The following is a 12,151-nucleotide window of genomic DNA, read 5'->3' as shown; positions in this document are numbered from 1 at the left end:
TTTTTTTTTGTCTACAAATTTCATTTAAAGCTGAACATGGACATAGCATCAACTTATTATTTTTAGTTATTAAACTTTTTGTGTCTACAGGAACATTAATTTCTGTATTTCTTCTAATAAGTTTGCACAGCGTTGAGTTGCTCGCTGACAATGCATGAACTAAATTAATATTAAGCTTCTTGATATTCTTTGTTTTGTAATGTTTCTTTGTTATGTAATCTGCGACAGCTTGAACTCTGTTGTTAAGACTTATTTTTTGAATTCGCTCACTTATTTTTTTTTTTTTTTTTGTCGGTGACATTTGTATTATATTATTTTTCTCAATAAGTGGGGTAAGTTTAGATGTGTCTTTAGTTCCACTACAGTGTGCCGAATCGATGTTGTTGAACATGATTAATTGTTTTTACCAACACTTTTATTAAAAATTTAAAATTAAAATTAAGAATAATAAAAATTAAAAGACTACGAATAGTTTTTGTCAGCAAATTTGTTAAAAATATAAAATTAGAATTAATATCTTATTAATATGTAAATGAAAAATTATAGACTACAAATAATTTTTGTTAACAAATTTGTTAAAAATATAAGATAAGAGTTAAGAATAAAAAATAGAGTTTATAAAAAAAACTTCTTTTTATTGTCTTATTGATAAATTAAAGAAAAATTATATGCTATAATTATGGTTTTAACTGTTAGAAATTCACAATCAACTTACCTATAGTATAAGTATTTTATGTTTAACCGTGCTTGGGGTATATTTAATGTAAAAAAATTACTTGACAATAAGGAATTGCAAATTAACTGATTTATATCTGTTCGAACCCGGAACAAGTGTCGTTATCTTTATGGATACTCTCCCTTCCCGCGGTTCCGCTCATGTGTCTCGGCCGTAAACCTTGCTGTTGGCCGCCGAGCCTTTTTTTTTGTCTTTTTCGGGCGGTGTAACCGAACGCAACGTACGCGCTCTGGTTCTACGCGTCCGGATACTGGTGGTGATTTTGGCTGTTCTGGCCGGTACGTGTCGGTCACCAACCAAGGAGCGAGCAACTCGTGGACGCCGTCCGGTGTAACAACTTTTGTTGATGTGACTTACGTGCGGTCCTCGTATTCCGGTCTTTAATAACGTGTGTGCCGGTCTCTTTATTATCGTGACCATCGTCGACGTGCCGCTCGTGTGCGCCGTCACTTGTTGAAGTTCCGGCGGGCCTGTGCGTCGCCATTGTTAATACACATCATATGTGGTTGCTGTTTCATATTTGATGGTCAATGTTTGTCAGTCGTTGTTTGTTGATCGTCGTGTGGTATTGTATCCGGTGTCCAGTATGACAGGTTTTCTTTTGTATTAATTATTATTATTACTATTTTTTTTGTGTTATTATTATACATATTTTTATTTGGGCGCCTATTAATTTATTGTTTATTGTACAAATATACGTGTTTCCGACCTAAAGAGTTAAGTGGTTAACCCTCCTGCACTCCCGTCCTTAACACAAAAAAACGCAAGTCGTTGCCGACAACCGCCGTACTTGTAGGATCGGTAGCGGCGCAATCAACATCAAAACGTCAAATGTTCAAAATTATATAAAAATTTTTATGAAATTGACCACAATGTACATCGTACACGTTCAAAAATAATAGAGATGTGAAATAAATCAATTCAATATCATTGCCTTGAATTCTTTTTCTGGATTTAGGATCTAGTGGGGTAATTGTAAATTAGGCTGATAACATAATACAACGAATTGTAACCACGCCAGTGCACTTCCCTATATCGCCCGTAATACATTATTATTCTCTAAGTGTCGCCTGATAACAATATTGACCGCTGAAGCACTAGTTGTGCGTTCGCCTAACGAGCTCTCAAATATCAATGGAAATACGACTCACAAACCACGGGAATAGAATGCGGTCCGATCATAGACAATTATATATTATGAAAATTTTAATAGTATAATTCTTCCTACAGCATGGAGTAGACACGATGTACCTGAAAAATTGATCATGTTTTCTTGTTACACAATTATAAAAGAAGAAACTGAGATGCCTACTCCTATTATTTTGAAACGAGTTTGTTTGAATACTGATTTAAAGGTGAAATGTTCAGTGTTAGGTAAAGACATTTCTGAAAACATTTTTGGCTTAACAAAAATAAATAATATTGGAGTTTTGGTAGACCTTTTATAGAAGTTTGATAATGCTAAGATTTGTAAAGGGTACAAAATAAATTCATATTTAAAGTCCCAAAACTCTTATATTGATACAGTTGGAAATCTTCGACACGTTATGTGCAAATTTATTTTAGAAGAAAAAGATATATGCCAGTACTGTACTTGTGCTATACGAAGTTTAAATCGTAAAATACTTCGATTATCCAAAAATACCAAAACAACTTTTGAGATAATTAATACTACCCTTAGTCCAAGAAAACAATCACAAATAAAACGATTACAAATGAAGTATAAATTAGTCAGGCAGAAGAAAATTCGAGCTGAAACACTGAACAAAAAACTGAAAAATGATATTTCTTATCTACACGACAAAATGTCAGCACTCTCTTCAATAAACCTTGAAGATAGATTAGACAAAAATTTAATCAGCGTATTTCCTTAACCGAAATTGTTTCTGCTTCAAATGTTAAAAATAAAAAAAAAGGTCGAAGATACTTTGAAAATTAAAGTTTATTATGTATGTTGTTCTCCATACGGTCTCCTTGTGGATATAAATTTTTATTAAATAATGACATTTTACCACTTCCTTGTGTAAGAACAATACGAAGGTAATTAATTCAAATCCGAAACTTTCTTATCGGGTCTATGGTTTTAATTTTTTATTTTTATACTCTATAATACTTGTATTATTTTCAGACACCTTTCATGTATTGACACTAAATGTGGTTTTGATCCTAAGTTTGTGGAACTATTTGCTCTTCACCTTGCTCAGAAGGATACTTTGAAACGTTACGGAATTTTAATTTTTGATGAAATGTCTACCCGCGAAAACGTATCTGTAAATTCTAAAAACCTTACCTATACTGGTAATTGAAAATAAATTTAGTTTTTATATTAAGTATTTATATGTTTTTATTTTTTGCATTCCTATTTTAAAATTTTATAGGACTCATTGTTTTTGGTGAAGATGGTGATAGTGGAAAATCATTTAATGACAAGGCTAATCATGGGCTTGTGTTTATGTTTGTGCCCCTAGCTGATAATTATGAACAATCAGTTGCGGTATTTGCATCAAAAGGTCCAAAAAAAGGTTTGGTCATCGCTCAATTGATACTAAGAACAATAACTCTGCTTGAGAATGCTGGAGCTTTCATACATGGAATAATATGCGATGGAGCTACACCAAACCGGAAATTTTGGACTGAAATGGGCATAAGTGGAAAATATAATGAAGTGAAAAATTGGTTTGAATACAATCATTTTAGTATACGAGGCTCCAAGTGCTGTAGCCGATTTGATCATGTACGGCGCAGCGTCAGTTAAAATAGTAACACTCTATCACGATCAATACCCATTAACTGAATAGAATCATCAAACAGTTTGCTTATCGTTGAATAATTGGTTTTTTCCAGTTCAAAATATTTTTCCCGGTTGATCTACTTCCAAAATGCCCACTATAACATTTGCAATGAAACGCCCTTCTATGTCTGAAGTTTCGTCAATGCTAAGCCACAAATTCTTGTTAGAAATTTATGATTTAATTTTTTCCTTTGTTTCAATATATATAACATGGACATATCCTTGTCTTAATGTAGATTCCATTGGAATTTCTTTACCCGTGTAAGTACTTAAAAAACTGCGGAATCGATTATTTGAAAGTTTATTTAGAGGTATGTTAGCGGATAATAAGGCCTGACACAAATCTTTATTGAAACATGATTTCTTACTTGAATGTGTTAAAAATTTCTGTTGTGATATTACTGATTCTTCTTGTTTACGTTTAACTGCTTTTGTATGTTTGTCAGTTTTAAGATGTTGTGTTACATTGAATTTTTTTTCACAATTTACTTTAATTTCACAGTATTTACAGAAAAGAATAGATGAATCGTGTGAAAACGTATCTGAACCGAATTCTTGTACATAGCTTCTTAACCGTCGGGCTAGTGATAATTTATCTTTTGGCATGGTATAAAAAATATGTTTAAATGAAAAACAAAAAGCTGAACAAAGAAAAATTTATAAATTCACAAATTCACTATACGAATAAAAACGTACATACGAGCGCAATCAAAAGTCGACGTAAACTAATCGATTACGTCGTTGTAGATCGAAACAGTCCATAATTATTGGGTATATAAGCAAGTATGGTCGAAGTCGATAACAGAAACAACATTAAGATAAAAGATACGATAAACACAATATTGACTTGCATTGGGATATTTTAGGAATATTTTTTTTAATCGACAATGAGTTTTATAACGTCCCAAAACTGTTGATCACTGATGAGTGGCCGAAATATGTATTTTTGCAGGACTGAGTTTTCGATTTTTACATTAATTAGCAATAAATAGCAAAATAGTCGAAAAAATAGCAAAACCTCTAGAATATGCAAAAATATGCACTAAAAGCCTTAGTATTGAGTTCATTTTTGTCTGAAATGGATTTATTGCTTACTCTGCTATTTTTTCATAAACTACAAAAAAATATGCAAATGCTACAAGTCTCGAGCCCTGGTGTTTATAATAATATTACCACAATAGTCAATATTCGTATAATTTTCGCGCCGCTTATTAACTAATTGATTAAGATTACTATTTCTTATAATACTCGTATGTACACAAATAATTATACTAGAAAAATGTCGGATAAGCTATACTACAATAATATTTACATTAAAATAAAAATATTATAAATTAATTATCTACTGACTACTTAGTACTTACTTATACTATTATAAAATATATTATATTATATTTTTTTTGTCATCTATACATTATAATACCAATATACATAATACCAAATGTATAGCAATAAGCTAAACTATTTAAATGTTTAAATAATAGTTTTCTAATTGGTGAATGTATTACGTATATTTTACGTTATAATTGTGTAGGTGTATATTATATATACTTGCTATTGTTTAAAGTGTATTGAAGTAACCAAATTACATTACAGGTAAAATCTATAACCAAATAGAATATAACGTTGTTATACACATTTTAAGTATTAAAAATAAAAACAGTAAGAAATGTTTAATATAATAGTAATAGGTACTACGATTTTTTAATTTTTTTTAATGAAAATGTTTTAAATCTTTCTTGTTGTTTTTCTAATGTCATCCGGATCCCTGATATCACTTATTAACAATATTTTGCCATATAAAGGATTAACGAGTTCCGACAAGAGACAATTTAAATAAAAACTAAAGTATAAATTCATGTCATATTCAATTTAATTAGTAGGAATGGTAATGGTACTTTCAAAAACTTACGATATTATTTTTTTAGATATTTGCATCCAAAATGAATGATCATAAAGAATTGTTTCCACAGTGGTCCAGTTTTCGGTATATAATACTAAATAACATAATTTGCGTTGAGTAATATGCAGTTGTCCAATAATTTGGTAATAATAATTTCTATTTCGTTTTAGTATGATCGAAGAATCTTTTATAGTCCAATTTGGTAGCTGTAACATGTGTTATAAACATAATTTCAACTGTTATAACTTTATAAAATCATAATGATAATTATCTATATAAGTATGCAATATCAAAACATTTTTTTTAATTGATAATATAGTTTTATTGATACTTACAAATTTATTGTTGAAAGCATCGATTACACTTTCTGCATTACGAGCATAATAAGGACACTTAATTTCAACTATTGAATTTTCTCCAATTTAACCATCTAATTAAAAAATAATTAAAAGAACTAAATAACTACAAAAAATACATCTTTATTTTAATATATAGTATATTAGTTACCTGGACTTACTGCCAAATATGGTAGCTCAGAATCAATAATAAGACAACATGTTTGTACGTTTACATTGTACATTTCTTCGAACTTCTTTCGATTTTTAGATTCCATGACATTACCATAGTTTAATTGCTTTGTTTTTGGATTTGGTGCGTATAGCAAACTATAGATTTTTTTCTTACAGATAGTACACGGTCGCATTTTGCATATGTACCAAAATTTGATGCAGTGATTCGAAGTCTTCTTTCTTTGAACCAAAGAGAATTATTACTTTGATCTTTTGTAATAATTTCGATCTCAGTTCTATCAGCCTCATTAAGTTTTTGGATAAATAATTTTTTTTTTTTTGTCATAATCCTCTTTGGTCATTGTATCGATCAAATGGTTCAGCTAACCCATAATTTTTGATCCGCTGCAGTTAATCGAGGTCGGCTTTTGAATTTGTAACTTGAATTGTTAGAAAACAATTGTCGTCTTTTTAGACTATTAGTCCTTATTCGTTCTATATTTTTTAAATATTTTTTGCCGAATGTTCCTAAAAAAAAATTATTTATAGATACACAATAAAACAACCAAAAATAGTATCATATATTATGCTAGATATATAATATATAACAATAAATCTTATTTATTTACATTATTTTATTGATAATACGAATTTTGGTGTAAATGTTATAGGTACTAGAGCACTACTACCCACAACAATATCAATAATGTTTTTTTTTTACTGTTTTGTGGATAACATGCTTACAACAACCTCTATACTAGAGTATTTGATTTATAATTGTATTTAATATATAATTTTACCAAAATTACCTGGGCTTATATTTTGCATGGTTTTATGAACCTGCCTAAGATATTGCTTTGAATTAAATGAAATAACAACAGCCTCGACTCGAGTATTATAAGAATTTTTTTATGAAAAATTTATTCTTTTTCCAGTGATGTATTTATTTATAACACTATTAAAAATCTCACAAGCGTCATTATCAACGTTCGATAAAAGGCTAGATGTATTGCTAATAAGCCGAAAGAATAACTGATTTATTTCGCGTAATAAACCACACTTTTCAGCCTGGGGTACTAAATTTATTTCTCCTTCTTTTTCTCCTTGACAAAAGTAAGCTGCACAATTTGTATGTTGGCCTAACCTATGATAAATACTATTAGCAATATCTGATCTGAGTTCTAAAATTTAACAGAAAAAATGTAATATTAATAATTGTTTTATTCGATTTAAGTATATGGAAAATATCAAAAATAGTCAATGGATAATAAATAAATAAAAACTATTTTATAATAAACCTGAAATTTGTTGAGACTTAGGTATATCTCGGTTTTTTCTAAATTGTATTGCTTTTGTGACGTCAGAACGAAATCTTAAAATTTGAGATAGAATAAAATAAATGCGTATTTTTCTTGTTAGAAACTATATATAAGTTATAAGTTTATAACGTTAAGATTATGATTGCGATAATAAATTATTGACTGTCAACTGTATAATAAATATAATACTTATATAATATATATAGTCAAAATTCACAATAATAGAACCATCCTTGCATCGTCGTCGACGATAAACCATTCCTGGGGAAAAAACCAATATTTGTTATAAACAACCGAAAACAAGACCCTAATATAGTATAAATAGTATAATTTGTCAACCACGGCACCCATTGCATTAATATTGTTAATATCAATGATTATACCAAGAACTCATGGACTGCACTATTAATAATTGATAAAAAACAATCATAATTTGTTTTCAAAAAAAAATACAATGTTTCACGTTTTTGTGAAATATTTCATACTTCAAACACTATTAATAACTAAATAATAATTATATATAGGTAAAATAAATATATTAATAATAAATAAGAAACTACGTCTTGCAATGTTAATTAAAACTGTTATTTTATAGATTTAAATTTGTATTACTATTTAAAAATACAATATAATCTACATTTTTGGGGTGAAGTCTGTTCCGACGGTCGTTCGTTATTTGTCCCGTTTTTGAAAATACGCGTTCTGACGGAACAGAAGTCGCGGGAACACATAAATATTTTAATTGGAGCGAATATAAGTTCAGGAAATGTATTTTTGTGTTGTTTCCAAAAGTCTAAAGAGTTTTTTGTTCGATTTAAATAGGGCATTTCTAAATATTGCCGTATTAAGAGAGAAGCCGAGATTCCAGTTGATAAGGTTGTTCTAATTTGGGAAACTACTATCAGTGTTCCTATAATAAATTAGGTTCTCCGTTGATAGGCATATTAGATGTTTCGTTCTCTTGAGTATTTTTCATTATAAAATTAATTTTATCTATTATCCATTTTCCCATATTAATTGCATTATCCACTAACCCTAATCCTGTCTTTTTAAATCTTTGATCTAAAAATGTAGCTTTTGCTACTATTTTATTGCATTCTAATATCCCTAAACGCCTAGCTAAAACTTCGATTGCTGTTTTTTTAAGTAAAGTACCTGTTGCTGTTGTAGTCGTTTTGTTTCTCAATGTATACTGAAGTCCTCGTATCAAAGGAATAACTATGGATAGTGTTGGATAATTTTCTCCAGATAACTCAACTGTCATTATTTCAAAAAGTTTTAATAACGGAAGACAGTCAGATATTAATTCCCATTCTAACGCAGTTAAGAAATTTGGAGCATGAGGAAGAAATATTATTGCTTCAGATAACGAAGCTTTAATTTGAATAAGTCTTTCTAACATTATCAAACTAGAATTCCATCTAGTACTAATGTCTTGCTTGACTTTTAATTCGGGAACATTCATTTGATTTTGTATTTCTTTTAATTTAGTAGACGCGGAAACACTATGTTTAAAATGCCCAACCAATGCTCGGGATTTTTTTAGCACGTTAAGTAACTCTTCATTTGAAGTAATTGCATCATTAACAATTAAATTTATTGTATGCGCAACACATGGATGGTGATATTTATGAAGGTGTTCATTTATCGCATGTTTTATACTCGACCCGTTATCTGAAACTATTGTTACTATTTTGTTTAAAATACCCCACTCAATTAAAATAGCTGAAATTGAAGTAGCAATGTTTGCACCAGTATGTATTTTAATTATTTCTCTAGTTGATATAACAGATGAATATAAACGATCATTAAATATATTGACCCGTAACTGTTAAATAAGCTCTATTGCTATCTGATGTTCACATATCAGTCGTAATTGAAACATTGTTAACACTTCTTAACATATATTTAAGAATGGTAGCTATCTTATTATATTCATCCGGTAATGACTTCATAGTTAACGTTTTCCTACTAGACGGCTTATACCAGAGCCGTACCGAGCCATTTTTTATCCTGAGGCAGAACTTTAGAAATGCGCCCCCTTGATAGGGGGAGGGGGTGACACACTCACAGTTTTTTATATTTTTCAATAAAATAATAAGATTAAGAAAATCAGTAAATTTTTAATTAGGTTTCGAGCTAAACAAGAAATTATATTTTTAGCCACAAGTTTATAATTCTCAACCTTATATTAAAGGAAACAAATCAATTCAAATTTTACAAATTTATTTATAAGGTATTTCAAAATAATAATTAATAATAATAAAAATAAAATAATCATTATTTATAACGATATTTTCCTTGCTTTTGTGTCGGCAAATTTGTCAATAACTTCTTCGTAATCCAATTTACTAGCGATTTCTGTTTCTATTGAAATGATGGCCATGCTTGATAATCTCTCTTGAGCCATTGTAGATCTTAAGTACGTTTTTATCAATTTAAGTTTGCTGAAACTCCTTTTACATGAAGCTGTTGTAACGGGCATTGAGAGAAAAATCCTTATAGCAATTTCAATATTTGGATACGATCGATAAGCTTATAATCGTGAATTATTTGTAATAAATCCAAAAACGTAACTGATTCAATACTTGGCAAAATTGATAAAACTGAATGTTTAAAATCTTTAATTTCTTCAACTATTTCCGCAGTATTTATATCTTCATTATATTTTAATCCTAGATCAGAAGCTGCTTTTTGCAAATCGTGTGAATTCATATTGGTTAATGAATGACCGGAAAGAAATTCAAAATCATTTGAAATTTCCATAATTTTTTCATACCGCCATGTCATCTGAGTAAGAAGAATATCTATTGAGTCTATAATAGTAATTCGAAAGTTTTGTTCTGTAGAAATATTTATTACGTTATCATCTGTTTCATAAAGTTCTAATCTTTTTCTTTTTTTTGTTCTTGATTCCTTTAAATTGTCGATACTTGTAACTCTTCTGCAACTTTTGTAGCATTTGTAAAATTGTCTTCCATGGTTGTGTCACGAATTTCCTGCAAAGCATTTTTAAGCCCGAGTAGCAAATTGGAAGCTTTTTCCAACGATAAGCTTTTGTTTTGTAAAGCTTGATTAACACGATCTATACTACTTAAAATTTGATTCCAAATATTAAGTAAGCAAAGAAAGTCAAAATTGATCAATTGAAGTAAATTTTTAGCTGTTGATTTTGTTTCCAAATTTAATTCTGAGTCAGAAATATTTTGTAATACCTTAAATACTTCTTTTATTTGGAAGTTCATGGCCTTAACAGCTTGTGCTTTTGAAGCACATCTGGTATCTGAATGACCTTTCAATGAAATTTTTAATGTATCCATTAAAATTTTCCATCGAGTAGTTGATTTGACAAAAAACGTATATATTTTCTGAATCACATCGAAAAAAAATTGTACCTTAACATTAGCTGATGCTGCATGTACGCCATTTAAGTTAAGGCAGTGAGCAGCGCATGGAATGAATGTGGCTAAATTGTTTTTATTTAATATGACTGCCTGAACGCCATGGTATTTTCCTGACATGTTAGCTCCATTGTCATAACCCTGTCCCCGTACATTTTGTACATCAAGTTCATCAGCTTTTAATTTTGTTAATATTTCCATAGCCAACCCGTCCCCAGTTTTTTCCTCCGTGTTTATGAAATCTATAAAACTTTCTTCAATTATAATTTTTCCATTGTCAATATCAACATAACGAATCACTTCAGCCATTTGTTCATTATGTGACACGTCGGGAGTGCAGTCAAACAGCAAAGAAAAATATTTTGCTTTTTTTATTTTAGATAATATTTTATTTCGAACTGTTTGTCCTAACAAACAGATAAATTCATTTTGTATTTTTGGAGATATATAACTGATAGCTCCTTTGTTATGATTTACAAGATGTTGTTTTAGAATATTATCATATTTGCTAAGTAATTCTATTAAATTTAGAAAAATACCAGAATGTTTATTTCCTACTGTTGTGCTCGATCCTCTAAATGCTAAATTATTTTTTGTGCAAAATAAAATTGCATCTAAAATTATACGAAGTATATGACGCCATCGATCTTTTTCTAGCAAAATCGCCTTTTGTAATTTATCGTCAATGCATTGAAAGTTTTTTAATCTATTTTCAAGAGATTTCCATTGTAAGAAATGATTTCTATGATCAGCCGATTTCTCGTGATCTAAAATACGATTAATACTTTTCCAATCCGAAAAACCCTCGTTTGTACATGCAATACTTCCTGTTTTTAAGGTATTTGATTTAAATAAACAGCATGGAAAACAGAATACGGTTTTACTATTTTTAGAATAAATCAACCAATTTCTGTCTATAACTTCATTGTTCGGTAAAGTTTTTTTAAACCAATAAGGGGAAAATCGACGACCATCGACTGACATAGATTTGCTAAAATCAGCATCTTTACCTTGATCAGGTTCTTGCGTTACGAGGTAAACTCTAATGCTATCCGTAATTGGGGCCCAAGAAGGTGGATCGTTACAATTTATAAGTTGAAAAAATGTTTCAAAACTAGTTGAAGAAGATGTAGGTTCAATATCCTGAATTATTTCACTTGATTTTGTTGTAATAGAACTAACACAAGTTTCAATTTCTTCACCTACTAATATTGTCTTATTATTAAATGAGTCATTTGAATCACCGGAATTTTCTTCTGAAATAAAAATTAATGATTATGAATACTATTTATTTCTAAATAGATCTCGGTCTTGCAAACGTACATTTGGTACAACGGTTAACGCACGAGGAACAGACAACAGTAACAATTATTTACGATAGACAAATAATAATAAAATTGACATAATATAGATAATATATTATATAAAATCACCGAAATTGTAGGAATCGTTTAAATAATTATAAATACTAACTACATCTTTTCAGTGGCGG

General features: G+C 29.4%; 3 protein-coding genes and 2 pseudogenes across 3 annotated transcripts; 1 reads left to right on the top strand and 4 right to left on the bottom strand.

Annotated features, from left to right (window-relative positions):
* The first annotated feature begins 1,920 nt into the window (after positions 1–1,920).
* On the top strand, positions 1,921–3,491 carry LOC112681410 (annotated as a pseudogene).
* A 207-nt stretch (positions 3,492–3,698) lies between these two features.
* LOC112681409 (CGG triplet repeat-binding protein 1-like) lies at positions 3,699–4,133 on the bottom strand. Its single transcript, XM_025551666.1, has one exon. The coding sequence runs from the start codon at positions 4,131–4,133 to the stop codon at positions 3,699–3,701; it is 435 nt and encodes a 144-aa protein (XP_025407451.1).
* A 1,122-nt stretch (positions 4,134–5,255) lies between these two features.
* LOC112681407 lies at positions 5,256–6,301 on the bottom strand (annotated as a pseudogene).
* Positions 6,302–8,168: 1,867 nt separating this feature from the next.
* LOC112681406 (zinc finger BED domain-containing protein 1-like) lies at positions 8,169–9,668 on the bottom strand. The gene is made up of 2 exons (XM_025551665.1): positions 9,550–9,668; positions 8,169–9,033 (listed from the first exon to the last, which is right to left on the bottom strand). The coding sequence occupies exons 1-2, from the start codon at positions 9,666–9,668 to the stop codon at positions 8,169–8,171; spliced, it is 984 nt and encodes a 327-aa protein (XP_025407450.1).
* Positions 9,669–9,757: 89 nt separating this feature from the next.
* On the bottom strand, positions 9,758–11,915 carry LOC112681411 (zinc finger MYM-type protein 1-like; the record flags this gene model as incomplete). The annotated part of the gene is made up of 3 exons (XM_025551667.1): positions 9,758–10,048; positions 10,192–11,024; positions 11,199–11,915. Coding segments are annotated over 3 exons (1,841 nt in total), but the record flags the coding sequence as incomplete, so codon positions are not given.
* Positions 11,916–12,151: the final 236 nt, after the last annotated feature.

The sequence above is a fragment of the Sipha flava genome, unplaced genomic scaffold (genome assembly GCF_003268045.1).
Source record: "Sipha flava isolate LNK unplaced genomic scaffold, YSA_version1 19099_pilon_pilon, whole genome shotgun sequence".
Taxonomy (NCBI): domain Eukaryota; kingdom Metazoa; phylum Arthropoda; class Insecta; order Hemiptera; family Aphididae; genus Sipha; species Sipha flava.
This window is presented reverse-complemented; position numbering and strand designations above follow the sequence as displayed.